Source organism: Diabrotica virgifera, chromosome 2 (genome assembly GCF_917563875.1).
Source record: "Diabrotica virgifera virgifera chromosome 2, PGI_DIABVI_V3a".
Classification (NCBI taxonomy): Eukaryota; Metazoa; Arthropoda; class Insecta; order Coleoptera; family Chrysomelidae; genus Diabrotica; species Diabrotica virgifera.
This window is the reverse complement of record NC_065444.1, coordinates 112,453,304-112,472,764: the sequence shown is the minus strand read 5'-3', so window position 1 is coordinate 112,472,764 and position 19,461 is coordinate 112,453,304. Positions and strand designations below refer to the sequence as shown.

Here is a 19,461-nt window from a genome sequence, read left to right as displayed (position 1 = left end):
TAGGATCTCCGTTATGTATCTGTGTGTTGTTAATGCGCCCCTCTCTATAAAGACTAGATTCGTGTTCCTCAAAAAAATTCCTGCCCATAAAATTACTAATATAGCCACCACCAAAAGCAACTCGGTGTGACCAAGTGCAGGCAGCATAACGTTCTACGACTCTGTAGACCTTATTTCGATAATCTTTACGATAAATTGATAGTGTACACTAATCCGTAAACAATACTTTTTTCCAATCATCTATTCTCTAATTGACGTGTTCACGGGCAAATGCAAGTTTGCGTTTTGTATAAGCAGCAGTAAGTAATGGCCCGCCGTTACTGGATTGCAAGCTATCAAACCCTGTTCTCTTAATCTTCGTCGAATAGTGGAAACGCTGATTACTGGTCCTTGGGCTTGCTGAATTTGCCTTTGGAGCATTCTAGCAGTTTGCTTCCGGATTCACAATGCAGTATAGTGAGAACGCGAGCTTCTCTAACTGTTGTCCTCCTTTTAGCACCCGTGCCGGGTCGCTGTCAATGAGATCGAGTCTCAAAAAAATCACTGGAAAGTTTTCTAAACAGTTGAACGCCTAATAAATATTCAATTGTTTTCATACATCTTTTGGCTTGCTCCATTTTCCAGAAATGTAACAATCTAAAGAGACTTTCCATATTTTCCATCGTTATTAAGAAATACACTTCCCTGTAAGGAGGTCAGTGTAATACTAAAGGTAACTGTTCACTTGAGATAAAGTCTCGAGAGAAAATCTCGAGATTGGTCTCAGGGTGCTGTCCATTTGAGATCACTTACGGTCTCGAGATCGGCATGGAAGACTCGCTGGTGACTTTAATCTCGAGAACAAGACAATTCGGTGTCGACTAGACGGCCAACACACAGCCCACTGTGTGACTTCAACGCGCGGATAGACATATTTTCATTCTTCAAAATTGATTCGCGTCAGACTCAGGTACTATAGCTTTTATAATAATTGTGTATACAATTGTGCAAAAACGAAAAAAAAATGTGAAAGAAAAGAAGTGTTGGATAAGAAAATGGGTGGATCATAGAATTTACTTGGGGGGCCGGTTAAGTCTCGTAAATGAGTTGCGGTTAGAAGATGCAAAGCAATTCAAAAATTTTATTCGAATGTCTGCTGTGCAGTTTGGATTGCTTTTAGATTTAGTAAAATACCAGATTTAGGAGAACTTAATTTTAAATAGTGTAACTTTCTTTGTATTTCGTTTGCACCATAATTATTAAATTTTATTGAAAACTCATTTTTTTTCGAGATCCCTATATAAGTTGTGGTTAACATTTCATCAGAATTCTTTTTATTCATAAAGAAAAATCAATTTCAAAATTTCATCATCGATTTAATGTCGCGCACTCATTTTTAGCAAGTCATTTACTTTTTCACTATATAACTGGGACTAGTTTCAGCTCTTCTGACAAAGACGGAAGACTGGAGATTAGATCTCGAGACCATAAATAAGCATGTCCACTTGTGACAAGCGCAGTCTCGGCGACAAGTCACAGCTTGTCTCGGAGAGTCCTCTATGAGACACATATACATTTGTAAGTGCAGTCTCGAGGCTGCTCTCGAGACTATTTTTGTCTCAAATGGATACTTAGCTTAAGATACCTCAAAAACTCTTCAGAACACTGCAGGAGTTAACAAAGTTCTCAAAACCATCAATTTAGCTTCATTCATTTGTAAATAATGGGCTCTGAGAATTTTATGGTTTAATGGATTTTGTTGCGAATTGGTTTATTTTCTTTACAGTATCAGTCTAGCTTCTCAGTACACGTGATAATTCATTCATTCAAGATTAATAATTCATAATAATTCATTCATTCAATAAAATAAAATGGAAAAATATATTAATATATACCAAAATATAAAATTTCCGAAATTTTGTGGGTGGCCCGTTTTCTCTGACACACAGTTTATAATAGGTTTGTTCTACCATCAGTTTTAAACGGTTTGAAACCATCAGCTAATAGTCGACCAGCGCGAGTAGAGGGGATAGCACTGGTGACTGTATTATGTTCTCTCACTGACCAATTGTTTGCTGACGGTTTCTGACTAGTTTGACTGTTTGCTAGAACAAACCTATTATATACTCCATCTAATTTACTTACCGTTGCACGTCATCCGCGTCATAGCCCATGACGTCACATGATACCAACACGAAATATTTAGGCGGTAGGTGTGTTCTTTTTTAGAATTACTTTGCCGAGTACACTGGCATTACAACCACTATGGTTTGTTTTTTAACCAAGAGGAGTGATTCAAATTTACCGCGCTGTATTGCTTGTTTGTAATTGGTCCAACAGCAGGCAAGTTTACTCCACTTTTATAAAATTTTGACACTAATGACATTTATCAAATTTTGACAATAGTGACATTTCATAGGTTAATTAAGTTATATCGGCGATTTTTGTGTTTTCTGTGTTATTCGTTTAATTTTTGGATTGTTAGTCTGCTTTTATATAAACAGCAGTTGTTTTGGAACTCTTTAGCGACGTATTAATTTAATATAATATTTATGGATTATCGTTGAGGGCCGACTAGATCAAACAAAAAAGAAGATGTATTTGGTTATTACTCTAGTGACTTTCTTGGGTGTGAATCTGTCTTTTTAGTTTACTGCTCCTGGTTAAAAAATAAACTATAGACATATTTATTTATTTAATGTTAACTTTAAAGAAATACACAATAATATGTTTAACTTAATTTGTATAAATGGATTATAAAGCGTTTTTATGAAGCATATTTGTTCGGAATACACCGTAACTATAATCGAACGAAGGTGATATTTTGGCATAAATTGGTACCATTTATTTGACAGTTGCGGTGATGACACTTCATATTTGTTTATATTCTTTACTATAAGTATGTGTTTCATGATACATATTTACTGTTTTTATTATGTACTTCTACGTAAGATTATAACTTAATTCTTGTTTTGTATTTCTAAAGTTTTTATTTATTTACATTAAATATTAATTTTTGTTTAGCTGTATAATCCACTTCCGCAAAAATTATGTTTGATGTATTTGATTTAAAATGAATTCAATAATTTTTTGTAATTGGGCAACAATGTCAACTTAGATCTCTAAAACGTAGATAATGACTTGCACCGGTTAGTAAATTAGATTAACTTGTATGTAAAATTTGCTGTCAACATTATTGAAACGTGTTTAAACGGTAACGTAAACTTAGACATAATAAGTTTTCTTTACAATCTAACAGTATTTTTTCCTACACTAATTTAGCTCTTTTTTACCTCATACAAATATCCATATGGATTAAAAAAATGTAATAAAATAAATCTAATATTTTCCTATGATTTTACATTAAAACATTAAGTTAACCTGTAACAATAATATAAATTAAACTAAAACTATCAAAGAAATTATTAGCACTTACCAGTGCAATTTTTCCATTATGTTATCCACTATTTTGATAAACTTTGAAAAGTTCTACATGAAATAACATTTAAACAACAACAAATTAACAAAAACGTTCACGTTCTTAACCATTTTAACATTTATAACTGTTGCAAGATGATCGCGAAAGAAAAAAATGATGATGACCTTAACTAGCCGAATAAATCATCACCGTGTATAATAAAAAAGTCATTGTTTTAACTTGTTTTGGGCTACCTTAGTTGTTCGGTCATTACATCAAATTACATCATACATAAGTAGTAAAATAGCTGTACCTTTATGATACTGGACATTGTACAAACTTTTGGATTTGTAAAATATTGTATGGTGTTTGCACGAAAAGTCAATTAAAATAGAGTTTGTCCTACATATAAAATATCCTTCTTATGCTCACATAAGAGGTGAATAAATTTGAGATATTCTATCTGGGAGGTTTTATTTATTTTTAAATGAATGCATTTATACCGAATTACTCTATAAATACTTCTAATTTAAATCCTATTATCTATTTTTAGGAACTTTTATTTTCTCTGTTGGAGACCTGTAAATTGACATTTATAGATACTTTTGATTTCTCCTTGTTGGCAGTTAGATTTTCTAGAGTGCGAGTACAAATGAAGTTTGATAAATTGTGTTATCAATTTTTACAAAAAAATATTAAATTAACGTTGTAAAGTTGTTTTCATTTATAATTTCATCGAATAATTGTCAATTAAGACTCTACAATGATTGTGGAACAAATAGACGCATTCAAGACATGGTTAACAGCTGTTCTGAAGCCTCTGTAAGATGACCCCCATTTTTGTATTTTTTGTGATTGCAATACTAAATATAAATCTTTTAATTTTTAATAGGTTCTTTAGCTAAACCGCTTTTATTCTCTATTATTTGTTGTAATAGTTATGTTCTTTCTTAAAAAGTTAATAACGCTTGGGGTTATGTACTAACAATATAAATAGCCATAATTTCTAATTTAATTTTTTATTCCTGTTTACATTCACAATTTCAATGTGATACATTTTTCTTAAATGCGATCGTGAATGAGTCCTATTCTATTTTATGCTTTTTACATTAAGTTTATACAATTCCAAATCAAAAGATTTCATGATGTCATAAAATATAATTATTATTGAGGTAGGAAACATATTGCATTAATTTTAGTGTGTGATATGAAAAAAGTGGTGTCTACATTTGCTAATTTTTCTGAATTAAATTAATTTTACTCGGATAAGATAGCATACATATAATACATAACTATTTCTTAAGATTATTGATGATCTTTAATTTTCTTACTATCTGACAAACGAGTCCTGGCAGCTGACCTTGCCCGAAAATACACAGCGATAAATGCACAATATGACAAGGTCACGCGCCACGTCTCGCTTGTTCGATAGTATCTAGCAATAAACAGAGTGGACCAAAACTCTGAAAACTAAACTATCTCTTAAATGCATGGTCCAAATTATACAAAAGAGCGTTACACCTATTTTGCATTATGAAGATTTAAAATTTGACGTTTGTAACATTCTCCGATTTACGATTTTTCTTGTATCATTAGTTACTTTGATTTTTACAAATACAACTCCCTGTATTTTGTAGCTTTATTGAAATCTCAACTTTAATACCATCATCTTAACCTCTTAATGTACACATTAACCTTCTGCAACTAACATAGATTTTTTTAACATTAAAGAGAGACATCATTCTTAACATCAGTGTTAGAAACCTACATAAAAAATGTTTCCATTGACACACTTTCAAGTGTAGGATGTTGTTTACTCCTTGTTGTTTACTCCTTCTTAATTTATTAAGCCTCATAACATCTGATTTTATTCAGACAGATTTAAATATAACACCAAAACTATTATTGGTCTCTGAGACAAAATTTTCCGATAATTACATAAGCCCTTGACACTGAAGAAATTCAAAACTAAAAACAGACACTTGAACCAGGCAGCTACTGCCGGCAGGAAAGACACATAATGAACAATTCAGATAGTCATAAAAAACTCAGTGGTTCATCTCACAGACCGAATGTTAGTCACAGAAGGTAAATTTTGAAGTTTCGGCCAAAAAATGATTAAATTTTGGAATATGAAAATGTTTTGTTTATATATCATTAAATTGAAAAAAAAAGAAATATTTTCAGTGACGTAGCATTTTTACTTTACCTGGGGGGTTAGGTGAATTATTAAACTCTATTTTCTTACATAATACAATAATATATACCAATAATCTATTTAAAAATTACGGTGGTTATTATTATGATTTATATTAAAAACCAAAGCAATTAAAATATTTTTTTTGCATATAAAAAGATTTATTGACAACATAAACCTAAATACTAAATTTGTATAAAAAATAAAATTCTAAGAATAAAGAAAAAACATAATTCAGTTCAAACTGCTTCAAATTCACAAAGCTTTTTATAAAAACAAAACTATGATAATTCAACAAAATTCAATTTGTGTCAATTCTCAATGGTTCTGACCTTAAGTCATTAGATAAATAAATATCATTTTACAATGACTTAACAACGGCTAGGCAATAAAAAAGGTGTTTAGGTATGACTGTTTAGGTATTTATATGTTTCTATACAAATACCAGCTTTGCAAGTGCTTAAAAAATTTAAGGATTAAAATTTAATAATCACTCGTGTCTTAGTCAAGCGTGTACAAAATTACTAGTAAGGCACACTCTTGTTAGAGTTACGCACGTTGAGTTATTGCTTCTTACTTCTATAAAAATAGCCTAATTATTTGAGTACCTACCCTTAAATTTTGGCGATTTACATTCCCACACAGTGTAGGTACTATTGCTTCTTCAGAAAAACATATTTTGTTAACAAAGTTCTTATCAGTTACAATTTTATTCATCATTACCTCGCTAAAATGTAATCTAAGGTCGTACTCATCTTCATTAAACTCTTTAACAACTGAATTTTGTAGGGTTTAAATGAACTCTTATGCAAAGCTACAGAGAGAACAAATGTTCAAATTCCAACTTTTACTCATCCAATTTCCTTAAAGTGCTGTACAATTTTTTTGTAGTGTTGCCACTTATCATTAAAAAAGTAATTCACTCTTTTTCACTAAAAACCATCTTTGAGGAGCTTTTAAAAATACATAGGACAACTATCAGCCTTAGTTATTAATATAATTTATTTTACAAAAAACTTTTCAATAAATGAATGGCCACCCCGAATAAGGTTGTAACCCACAAAAACATGTTTTGGCGACAAACATTTTTTTCGCGTGTAATCAAATTTAAGATCAAAAATGTACTTTTTATTGCTGGATGAGAAAAACAAAAAGATTTTTGAGAGGATAACTTTTATATATAAAAAATTAAGACTATAAACTGTGATAGAAAATCAGTTTAGTGGAACAAGGTTGTAACGTCACTGAAATTTGTCAAAATGCGTTGGTTACAATCGTTTAAAATTTCGTGTTGAAACGTAAGGGAATAAGATGAAAAAAAAAAAGATCTTTAGTTAGTTTTCCGTTGAAGGCAAGTTTAAATAAAATTCCCTATATTCTGGATTAGGAATATAAGCAGACATATCCACTAAGTTGTTTTTTTTTTCTTTCTTTACTGGCAAAGGATTCTTATAAAACACAGGAAGACTTTCAATTGGAATGGCAACTGGTGACAAAAACGATTTCTAACTTCTCTTTTTTTTAGCGAAGAATTTGGACCTTTGGACTACTCTCGAGTAATTCAAGGTCAGAATGCATTGTGGCTTTCTCGACATAATAGATTTGTAGGATCATCACTGGTAATTTTGTAACAAACTGCTTCAGTTATTTTCGTCCTGTTTTTCAGTAAAGCTGACTCAACTATAGTTGGACTAAGCCTTTAAAATCAGTCCTCTCAGGAAAACACACAATAAATAGCTTGGAGGGTCTTGCATTGGCTATAGCTTCAATCCAATCTTTTGGATGATATACTGTTGCTGTTTTTTTCTTCCGCTCAATAAGGGCGAAATCCCTATTGCAGGGTAAGAAGGTGTGTCCTCTGATTAAAAATTTTGGCTCCACAGATGTAAAATAACTCACAGTGACCAGGTTCTGGTATATTGCAATACTACGCCAGTTATTATTTTATCTTATACATCGGTCTGACATTGGTATACATTAATTTTCTGTCTGTTTTTTCTATGGGCTTTTTTTTTCTTGAAAAATGGCTTTGGCAGTGCCAATTAGCCAGTTCTATGGGCTTAAAGTTATTAATATACTTCAGTAGGCAGGATGCTTGTTCAGCTTAATCTCTTTTTGCTACAATTTCATGTACATAAAACCCTCGATTGTACCCATATTATGGATTGCTTTTATTTTATGTTTATGCTTTTCTTTAATTTTCCTTCCACTCAGTAAGCCTAATTTTTTTTTCGTGATTTATATTAATTGCTTTTCTGTGGCCACACTCACAATTAACACATGCTTCATCCGTCATGTCTAATATTTCTAATGATGTTACAACCTTATTCGCTGCGGCTCTACTTGAACACTCTGATAAAAATGAAATCAGGTGGTTTTCTGCGACCAATTGCATACCAGTATAGCAGAAATGATGGTTACAACCTTATTCCGCTAATAACACTGATTCACAAATATTTGGGGTTGACTTTCAAATGTCAAGCTGTTTTGGTTTTATTAATTAATGTTAAGGGGATGAGTACATATTTTTGGCTGCAATTCTATTCAAATGGGGAATCATTTTTTCGAATCCTGAGAAAAATAATAGTATTTTTGGAAAATTTAAACGCAGAATGAAAGATTACGTTCTTACCGAGGGCCGAAATCCCTGAAAACTTCTATGTTTATTTTAATAAATTACAGGGGTGAAAAATTAAGTGAAAATATAGTGTGATTTTTAATTTCAAATATCTTATTCAAAAGAAACTTTTTATTTATTCTAAGGGACCTTCGGCTCTCGATAATAATTTAGTCTTTCATTCTGCGTTTAAATTTTATAAAAATATTTATTAGTTTTTTCAGGATTCGAAAAAAATGGACACCATGTCTGTGGTGATATTTTACAAATCGAACATTTGCTATCTTTGTCATACATCGCACTGAGTCAAATAGAATATGATGACAAGACACAGTGACAGTTTTAAATATTTGACATGGCATCGGGAATATTTTGAGTTGTTGATTAAATAATATTGAGAGTGTATTTGATAAATAATTGATTTAAGACGTGAACTTAATAAAAAGTTATTTATTGTTTATTATTTATGGAAGATCCAAGCAAGGAATACATCAGGATATATTCTGTGATCCAAGTATTTTTTTGTTAAAGATGCTCAAAATTGTAAGCGTTCGATAGTAACAATATATTATTAAAAAGTCACTTTAACACTTTTCCTCTTTTCTCGATTGAGTATTAGTTTTTGTTGTACATATAAATTATTACAATCACTGAATACATAATGAGTGAAAAAATTATCAGTAGTAATTGCACAGGAGCTCTAAAATTATCGGAATTTTTCCTGAGTGACACTTGGACAGTTTTAATTTCACGACCCGAAGGGGAGTGAAATTATGTCGAAAGTGGCACGAGGGAAACAATTCGATAATAATTTTAGAGATCGAGTGCAATTTGCTGCGACTATTTCATGGATGAAACTGTTCAAAACCAAAATTTTATTGTAATTTATTTATTTAAATACAAATTACTACAGTTCAACACACAGTTGTAATAAATATTTGACGGTTGAAAGTCATCACTTTTATAAGTTTTAAAACAGTAATTGTCATTAATGTCACTGAATGTATTTTTTCGTAGCAACGAAGGGCATCTGACGTAGTATACTTGACGACGGGATATTATCAAAAATTATCACTTTCATTTTTATTTCTGTAGCTTTCTATTGGCCAGAATATCCTATAAATGAAATAATCAAATTTATTAACTGTATTAATAATTTGCAATTATACAAATAACAGTTATCCAAGAATATTCAAAAGCCATCTCGTTAAAGTTAATGATGAAATTGTCAAGTAGAATGACATTCTAGTAATGTTTACATATCCATACCAGTGTGAATTTTACTACATTTTACTTTTACAATTTTACTTAAAACTATTTGGCACTGGGAAGTTTTAATTATTTAAGACATTTGTGACTAGATAAATTAATTAATATCAGAAAAATGGTAAATCTGACAACATTGCAAGCATCAAATTTGAAATCTCCATATTGCAAATTAGGCATACCTATCCCGGTTTTTGTACAATTCGGATCATCCATTTCAGAGATAATTAGAAGTTTCCAGACTTTTGGTTCATTCTATAATTATTCTATTATTGCACTTGTCTAGAAGTCAAAATTTAAATTTCTTCCTAAGTCACCTTATCATTAAAAATAATTTCAATACTCAGTAGTAAAATTTCAATGTTACTAACCAATCACCAACTTTAAAGACGGTTCTTAGACCATTTTTAGATGCGCCGTAATATGCAAACTAGTGCCTTCCCAAATGACGAGACCTCTACCTTCCTTTCCAACACCTAACCTAACCAACACTGTCAATATTCCTTAGCTTTTTGCTTGAGTTATTGGATTGATTCTAGTATACTTATTTGTAAGTATTCCTGTTTTTTGGTAATTTTTGAGATTTGTTTTGTGTGGTCTTGTATGTACAGTGGAATTAAAAATATACCAACATATAGATGCCAGTATGAAGGCACACAAAATATAAATCAAGAAATCGTGAATTTTATGTCACACATGATTAAAAATATTTAAAAAAATACTTTCAATTCTCACCAGATCAAAATTTCTTAGAATAACTTAAAATAAATATGTAAATCAAAGTCTTATATTGCAATTTTCGTAATTTTACAGTATAATACTAGATCTGTAATATGATCTTTCTGTTAGTAATTTTAATACACAAGATAGAGATGAACGGATTGCTGGAGCTGCCATATTTCTAAAAAAAATCACATACTTTCTAAACTTTTCTAGGATGAATGACTTATTGTGTGTAGATTAAAATTATATTAGAAAAAAAATACCTGTATAACAATGTATATTCTATATATGATAGACCAAATTTGAAAATAGGTGCGAAGGGAATGGACTAAATTTTTTAAAAGTTTAGAAAAACCCTTTATTGTGACAGGTGACTAACTGTCATTATAGTGTGTAGGGTTATGGAACGAATGATGTTGATGATAATAATTTACTTCATATTTCATACATCTAAGTTCTGTGGTGGGAGATTATAGTCTAATGTGTGACTGCACGTTACTGCCTGTTCTCCAATGACATGCAGTCAGTTACTGTTGTGATGAGCGAGAAAGTAGTGTAGTTGCACAAAGTATTGTCATCAAATTCTTTACAAAAGAAAATATTGGTCCCACTGAAAATTGGCGAAGATTAAAAAATCAATATAGGGAATCAACACTGTCCACTACACAAGTGAAATTTGGGCATAGACAAGTTCTTGAAGGACGAGATGCTGTGCAAAACAAAAGTCATCAATGACACCCAAAAACAAGCATGACTCGGGAAATTATTGATGCCATTAGTGACCTTATTGTGACAGATCACTGACTGACCATAGCACAAATTCAACAAACAGTAGGAATAAACTATGGTAGTGTCCCAATTAATCATCAGAACAAAACTTGGGTTTAGAAAAATTTCGGCAAGGTGGGCTCCAAGGCATTTAAATGAAATTCAACATTCTTTTGTTGAAATTTCTCGAAGACTGCTGGCATATAGTGACATGTGATGAGACTTGGGTGTATCACTATACACCTGAGTCTATTAATGTCAGACGAATTACCATCAAGCTACTACCTACTTGAAGAAAGTGTTGCTACAAGTGACTATGATGTGCTCATATTTACTGAGTCATGGTTGTGTGATGGTATCAAAAATGGCGAATTGGGACTTTTAAATTTTAATTTATACCGAAAGGACCGCTCTTCATTAGTGATAAAGTAATTGGAAGATGAGTCCTTATTGCAGTAAAAAATGTTACTTATCTAGGTCTATTCTATTACCACATGTTCACTTGCAGGAATTGTTTGTCAAAGTTTTCACTCTGAATGAATATTAGGTACAATCTTCCTGCTAATTCAGCCTATACTGAGAATCATTGTATTAGTATAGAATCTGTCTGTAACAACTTTCCCAAACATAAGTTCATTCTAACAGGAGACTACAATCTACCAAATAGCGAATGGTTCCATGATGAAAGAGGTGTCTTTAGTAATACTAGTAACACTGCTACTGATACTTTAGTTGATAATTTTGCATTTTACAACCTATTTCAACTAAATCAAATCACAAATTGCTACAGTGTTTTACTTGACCTAGTTCTTGCAAATGATGACCATTTCTGAAAGTGAAAGTAATGTGGTACCATCCTTTTGGAGTTTGTTTAAGATAGGCACCAATCTAACATATTTTACTGCTTTTTCCAGTACCAACTCCTAGCATTCTTGCATCAATATTAAATTCATTCCCAGGCTGTAGTTTGTTCTCTATTTTTCATTAGAGTTGTCATCTATGATACTGAACAGAGAACAGTAGTTGTTCAGATCCTTTATTAATTACTGTTTTACTTATGTAAACAATAATTGGTAGTATATTGATCACTGGTATAAACGTAAATTTGAATTTATTTTTTGTCTGAAAATCTCAAAATTAATCTGCCTATTAGCTTATGTAGGTTTTCTTCTTTTTTACTTTATTGTTTAAATTATTTCATAATAGGCCTTGGGCCCGCATATAGAATTATTATTTATGACCACACCGTTGAAACTTTTTGTACTTGTTATTTTTGTGGAGTCGGACAAATTTTGAGCTTGGCGCATTATGGTAGTGGGGCGTTTGTCTGTCAAGCGGTGACGAAGTTGTCAATTTTATGCAAGAAAAAAATGTATTACCACATTGGTCATTCTATTTTAATCAATGGATTTTATCATATAAACAACGAAAACAATTTTGTCAGACAAAAATATTGGGGCATATGACGCGTCGGACACGCTAAATATGTCAAATTTATGAAAATAATAAATTTATTACCACATGGATAATTTTAACGGTATCTACCATAAAACATTTTTACAATAATGTGGTAACCTTGTCGGACAATTTTCACGGGGCATATGCGCAGTCGGACGCGCCGAAGATGTCAATTTCCTGAAATTTTTTTATTTACAACCATTTTTCCGACAACATTAGTAGGTTATAAGTAATTATATTCTTAATCAAAAAATCAAAGTGTCGGACAAAAATATTGGGGCAACTCGACAGTCGGACAAAAAATTTAATTTTTATTAGTAAAGTATACTTTCAAATTATGCTGGGTTCGTGCAGCCCTTATCTTTACAACCATTTTTCCGACAAAAGTAGTAGGTTACAAGTAATTATATTCTTAAACAAAAAATGTAATTGTCTGACAAAAATGTTGGGGCAAACGAACAGAAAACTTAATTCTTTTAGGCTATCGACGAGGAGGTATTATCAAAAAAAAAAATTTAAAACAGTGTTTCTCGGTTACTTTTGAATCGATTTAGCTGAAAATTGGTACACACGCTAAGTAAAGCATTTAAAAGGGTATGACGTAGATCGGAACCCAAAATTTTCTTAAAAAATTTTCCGACAAGAGGGAAAATTTTAGAAAAATTGTGATCTGATAATTTGAGTACATACTCCTTGAACAACGACAAACATCGTTCTGTATTTTTTTCTCGAATTAACAAAAAATTTTCAGCACATGTATCAGGTTATAAGTAGTTATATTCCAAGTCAAAAAATCTAAGTGTCCGACAAAAATATTGGGGCAAATCCAAAGTCAGACAAAAAATTTAATTTTTATTGATAAACTATACTTTTAAATTATGCTGGGTTCGTGTATCCCTTATTTTTACAACCATTTTTCCGACAAAGGTAGTAAGCTACAAGTAATCATATTCTTAAACAAAAAATGTAATTGTTTGACAAAAATCTTGGGGCAAACGAACAGAAAACTTAATTCTTTTAGGCTATCGACGAGAAAGTAATATCAAAAACTTTTAAAAGAGTTATCTCGGTTATTTTTAAATCGATTTAGCTCAAAATTGGTACACCCACTAAGTAAAATATTTAAAAGGGTATAACGTAGAGATGTACCCAAAAATTTTCTTAAAAAATTTTCCGACAAGAGGGAAAATTTTAGAAAAATTGTGATCTGATATTTGCTTACATACTCCTTGAACAACGACAAACATCCTTCTGTAGTTTTTTTTTCAATTCAAAAAAAATTGCCGACACAAGTATCAGGTTATAAGTAGTTATATTCCAAATCAAAAAATCTAAGTGTCCGACAAAAATATTGGGTCAAATCCAAAGTCGGACAAAAAATTTAATTTTTATTAATAAACTGTCTTTTAAACAATACTGGGTTCGTGCAACCCTTACCTTTAAAACCATTTTTCCGACAACATTAGTAGGTTATAAGTAATTATATTCTTAATCAAAAAATCAAAGTGTCGGACAAAAATATTGGGGCAACTCGACAGTCGGACAAAAAAGTTAATTTTTATTAGTAAAGTATACTTTCAAATTATGCTGGGTTCATGCATCCCTTATCTTTACAACCATTTTTCCGACAAAAGTAGTAGGTTACAAGTAATTATATTCTTAAACAAAAAATGTAATTGTCTGACAAAAATGTTGGGGCAAACGAACAGAAAACTTATTTCTTTTAGGCTATCGACGAGGAGGTATTATCAAAAAAAAAATTTAAAACAGTGTTTCTCGGTTACTTTTGAATCGATTTAGCTGAAAATTAGTACACACGCTAAGTAAAGCATTTAAAAGGGTATGACGTAGATCGGAACCCAAAATTTTCTTAAAAAATTTTCCGACAAGAGGGAAAATTTTAGAAAAATTGTGATCTGATAATTTATGTACATACTCCTTGAACAACGACAAACATCGTTCTGTATTTTTTCTCGAATTAAAAAAAAATGTCAGCACATGTATCAGGTTATAAGTAGTTATATTCCAAATCAAAAAATCTAAGTGTCCGACATAAATAGTGGGGCACATCCAAAGTCGGACAAAAAATTTAATTTTTATTAATAAACTATACTTTTAAATTATTCTGGATTCGTGCATCCCTTATCTTTACAACCATTTTTCCGACAAAAGTAGTAGGATACAAGTAATTATACTCTTAAACAAAAAATGTAATTGTCTGACAAAAATGTTGGGGCAAACGAACAGGAAACTTAATTCTTTTAGGCTATGGACGAGGAGGTATTATCCAAAAATATTTTAAAACAGTTTTTCTCGGTTATTTTTGAATCGATTTAGCTGAATATTGGTACACACACTAAGTAAAACATTTAAAAGGGTATGACGTAGAGCTGTACCCAAAATTTTTCCAAAAAAATTTCGTACAAGAGGGAAAATTTTAGAAAAATTGTGATCTGATATTTGCGTACATACTCCTTGAACAACGACAAACATCGTTCTGTAGTTTTTTTTTTCCAATTAAAAAAAATTTCCGACACAAGTATCAGGTTATAAGTAGTTATATTCTAAATCAAAAAATCTAAGTGTCCGACAAAAATATTGGGTCAAATCCAAAGTCGGACAAAAAATTTAATTTTTATTAATAAACTGTCTTTTAAACAATACTGGGTTCGTGCAACCCTTACCTTTAAAACCATTTTTCCGACAACATTAGTAGGTTATAAGTAATTATATTCTTAATCAAAAAATCAAAGTGTCGGACAAAAATATTGGGGCAACTCGACAGTCGGACAAAAACTTTAATTTTTATTAGTAAAGTATACTTTCAAATTATGCTGGGTTCGTGCATCCCTTATCTTTACAACCATTTTTCCGACAAAAGTAGTGGGTTACAAGTAATTATATTCTTAAACAAAAAATGTAATTGTCTGACAAAAATGTTGGGGCAAACGAACAGAAAACTTAATTCTTTTAGGCTATCAACGAGGAGGTATTATCAAAAAAAAAATTTAAAACAGTGTTTCTCGGTTACTTTTGAATCGATTTAGCTGAAAATTAGTACACACGCTAAATAAAGCATTTAAAAGGGTATGACGTAGATCGGAACCCAAAATTTTCTTAAAAAATTTTCCGACAAGAGGGAAAATTTTAGAAAAATTGTGATCTGATAATTTGTGTACATACTCCTTGAACAACGACAAACATCGTTCTGTATTTTTTTCTCGAATTAAAAAAAAAATTTTAGCACATGTATCAGGTTATAAGTAGTTATATTCCAAATCAAAAAATCTAAGTGTCCGACAAAAATATTGGGGCAAATCCAAAGTCAGACAAAAAATTTAATTTTTGTTGATAAACTATACTTTTAAATTATGCTGGGTTCGTGTATCCCTTATTTTTACAACCATTTTTCCGACAAAGGTAGTAAGCTACAAGTAATTATATTCTTAAACAAAAAATGTAATTGTTTGACAAAAATCTTGGGGCAAACGAACAGAAAACTTAATTCTTTTAGGCTATCGACGAGAAAGTAATATCAAAAAATTTTAAAAGAGTTATCTCGGTTATTTTTGAATCGATTTAGCTCAAAATTGGTACACACACTAAGTAAAATGTTTAAAAGGGTATAACGTAGAGCTGTACCCAAAATTTTCTTAAAAAATTTTCCGACAAGAGGGAAAATTTTAGAAAAATTGTGATCTGATATTTGCTTACATACTCCTTGAACAACGACAAACATCCTTCTGTAGTTTTTTTTTTCAATTCAAAAAAAATTGCCGACACAAGTATCAGGTTATAAGTAGTTATATTCCAAATCAAAAAATCTAAGTGTCCGACAAAAATATTGGGTCAAATCCAAAGTCGGACAAAAAATTTAATTTTTATTAATAAACTGTCTTTTAAACAATACTGGGTTCGTGCAACCCTTACCTTTAAAACCATGTTTCCGACAACATTAGTAGGTTATAAGTAATTATATTCTTAATCAAAAAATCAAAGTGTCGGACAAAAATATTGGGGCAACTCGACAGTCGGACAAAAAATTTAATTTTTATTAGTAAAGTATACTTTCAAATTATGCTGGGTTCATGCATCCCTTATCTTTACAACCATTTTTCCGACAAAAGTAGTAGGTTACAAGTAATTATATTCTTAAACAAAAAATGTAATTGTCTGACAAAAATGTTGGGGCAAACGAACAGAAAACTTATTTCTTTTAGGCTATCGACGAGGAGGTATTATCAAAAAAAAAAATTTAAAACAGTGTTTCTCGGTTACTTTTGAATCGATTTAGCTGAAAATTAGTACACACGCTAAATAAAGCATTTAAAAGGGTATGACGTAGATCGGAATCCAAAATTTTCTTAAAAAATTTGCCGACAAGAGGGAAAATTTTAGAAAAATTGTGATCTGATAATTTGTGTACATACTCCTTGAACAACGACAAACATCGTTCTGTATTTTTTCTCGAATTAAAAAAAAAATGTCAGCACATGTATCAGGTTATAAGTAGTTATATTCCAAATCAAAAAATCTAAGTGCCCGACATAAATAGTGGGGCACATCCAAAGTCGGACAAAAAATTTAATTTTTATTAATACACTATACTTTTAAACTATTCTGGGTTCGTGCAACCCTTATCTTTACAACCATTTTTCCGACAAAAATAGTAGGATACAAGTAATTATACTCTTAAACAAAAAATTTAATTGTCTGACAAAAATGTTGGGGCAAACGAACAGGAAACTTAATTCTTTTAGGCTATGGACGAGGAGGTATTATCCAAAAATATTTTAAAACAGTTTTTCTCGGTTATTTTTGAATCGATTTAGCTGAAAATTGGTACACACACTAAGTAAAACATTTAAAAGGGTATGCCGTAGAGCTGTACCCAAAATTTTCCCAAAAAAATTTCGGACAAGAGGGAAAATTTTAGAAAAATTGTGATCTGATATTTGCGTACATACTCCTTGAACAACGACAAATATCGTTCTGTAGTTTTTTTTCTCGAAATAAAAAAAAAATTCCGACACAAGTATCAGGTTATAAGTAGTTATTTTCCAAATCAAAAAATCTAAGTGTCCGACAAAAATATTGGGGCAAATCCAAAGTCAGACAAAAAATTTAATTTTTATTGATAAACTATACTTTTAAATTATGCTGGGTTCGTGTATCCCTTATCTTTACAACCATTTTTCCGACAAAGGTAGTAAGTTACAAGTAATTATATTCTTAAACAAAAAATGTAATTGGTTGACAAAAATCTTGGGGCAAACGAACAGAAAACTTACTAACTTACTACTTTGTAACTTACTACTTTGTCGGGAAAATGGTTGTAAATATATAAGCGATGCACGAACCCAGCATGATTTAAAAGTATAGTTTATTAAATGTAGTAATGAAACACAGACTTACTCACAATCATTTATTATAGTTATTAATATTTATTATAGTTTATTAATAAACATTAAATTTTTTATCCGACTTTGGATTTGCCCCAATATTTTTGTCGGACACTTAGATTTTTTGATTTGGAATATAACTACTTATAACCTGATACTTGTGTCGGAAATTTTTTTTTTGTCAAGAAAAAAAAACTACAGAACGATGTTTGTCGTTGTTCAAGGAGTATGTAAGCAAATATCAGATCACAATTTTTCTAAAATTTTCCCTCTTGTCGGAAAATTTTTTAAGAAAATTTTGGGTACAGCTCTACGTCATACCCTTTTAAATGTTTTACTTAATGTGTGTACCAATTTTGAGCTAAATCGATTCAAAAATAACCGAGAAAACTCTTTTAAAATTTTTTGATATTACTTTCTCGTCGATAGCCTAAAATAATTAAGTTTTCTGTTCGTTTGCCCCAAGATTTTTGTCAAACAATTACATTTTTTGTTTAAGAATATAATTACTTGTAACTTACTACCTTTGTCGGAAAAATGGTTGTAAAGATAAGGGATACACGAAACCAGCATAATTTAAAAGTATGGTTTATCAATAAAAATTAAATTTTTTGTCCGACTTTGGATTTGCCCCAATATTTTTGTCGGACACTTAGATTTTTTGATTTGGAATATAACTACTTATAACCTGATACTTGTGTCGGAAATTTTTTTTTATTTCGAGAAAAAAAACTACAGAACGATATTTGTCGTTGTTCAAGGAGTATGTACGCAAATATCACATCACAATTTTTCTAAAATTTTCCCTCTTGTCCGAAATTTTTTTGGGAAAATTTTGGGTACAACTCTACGTCATACCCTTTTAAATGTTTTACTTAGTGTGTGTACCAATTTTCAGCTAAATCGATTCAAAAATAACCGAGAAAAACTGTTTTAAAATATTTTTGGATAATACCTCCTCGTCCATAGCCTAAAAGAATTAAGTTTCCTGTTCGTTTGCCCCAACATTTTTGTCAGACAATTAAATTTTTTGTTTAAGAGTATAATTACTTGTATCCTACTACTTTTGTCGGAAAAGTGGTTGTAAAGATAAGGGATGCACGACCCCAGAATAGTTTAAAAGTATATTAATAAAAATTAAATTTTTGTCCGACTTTGGATGTGCCCCACTATTTAGGTCGGGCACTTACATTTTTTGATTTGGAATATAACTACTTATAACCTGATACATGTGCTGAAATTTTTTTTTAATTCGAGAAAAAAATACAGAACGATGTTTGTCGTTGTTCAAGGAGTATGTACAAAAATTATCAGATCACAATTTTTTTTCTAAAATTTTCCTTCTTGTCGGAAAATTTTTTAAGAAAATTTTGGGTTCCGATCTTCGTCATACCCTTTTAAATGCTTTACTTAGCGTGTGTACCAATTTTCAGCTAAATCGATTCAAAAGTAACCGAGAAACACTGTTTTAAATTTTTTTTTTGATAATACCTCCTCGTCGATAGCCTAAAAGAATTAAGTTTTCTCTTCGTTTGCCCCAACATTTTTGTCAGACAATTACATTTTTTGTTTAAGAATATAATTACTTGTAACCTACTACTTTTGTCGGAAAAATGGTTGTAAAGATAAGGGA

General features: G+C 30.8%; 2 protein-coding genes across 8 annotated transcripts in view; one reads left to right on the top strand and one right to left on the bottom strand.

Moving 5' to 3' along the window:
• LOC126880186 (carbohydrate sulfotransferase 11-like) overlaps nt 1-3,581 on the bottom strand; it is a 104,922-nt gene extending 101,341 nt beyond the window's left edge. Inside the window, exon 1 of the mRNA XM_050643968.1 lies at nt 3,416-3,581. The gene's annotated coding sequence lies outside the window, so the exon portion shown is untranslated. The remainder of the gene's footprint in view (nt 1-3,415) is intronic.
• Nucleotides 3,582-4,020: 439 nt separating this feature from the next.
• LOC126880180 (RNA-binding protein 26) overlaps nt 4,021-19,461 on the top strand; it is a 153,439-nt gene continuing 137,998 nt past the window's right edge. For 5 of the 7 annotated variants that reach the window (XM_050643953.1, XM_050643952.1, XM_050643950.1 and 2 more), the window contains exon 1: nt 4,021-4,219. In XM_050643953.1, the coding sequence (XP_050499910.1) occupies nt 4,161-4,219 (59 nt within the window). In that variant the 5' untranslated portion in view covers nt 4,021-4,160. The remainder of the gene's footprint in view (nt 4,220-19,461) is intronic. The other 2 variants (XM_050643948.1, XM_050643951.1) reach the window with 1 other exon arrangement.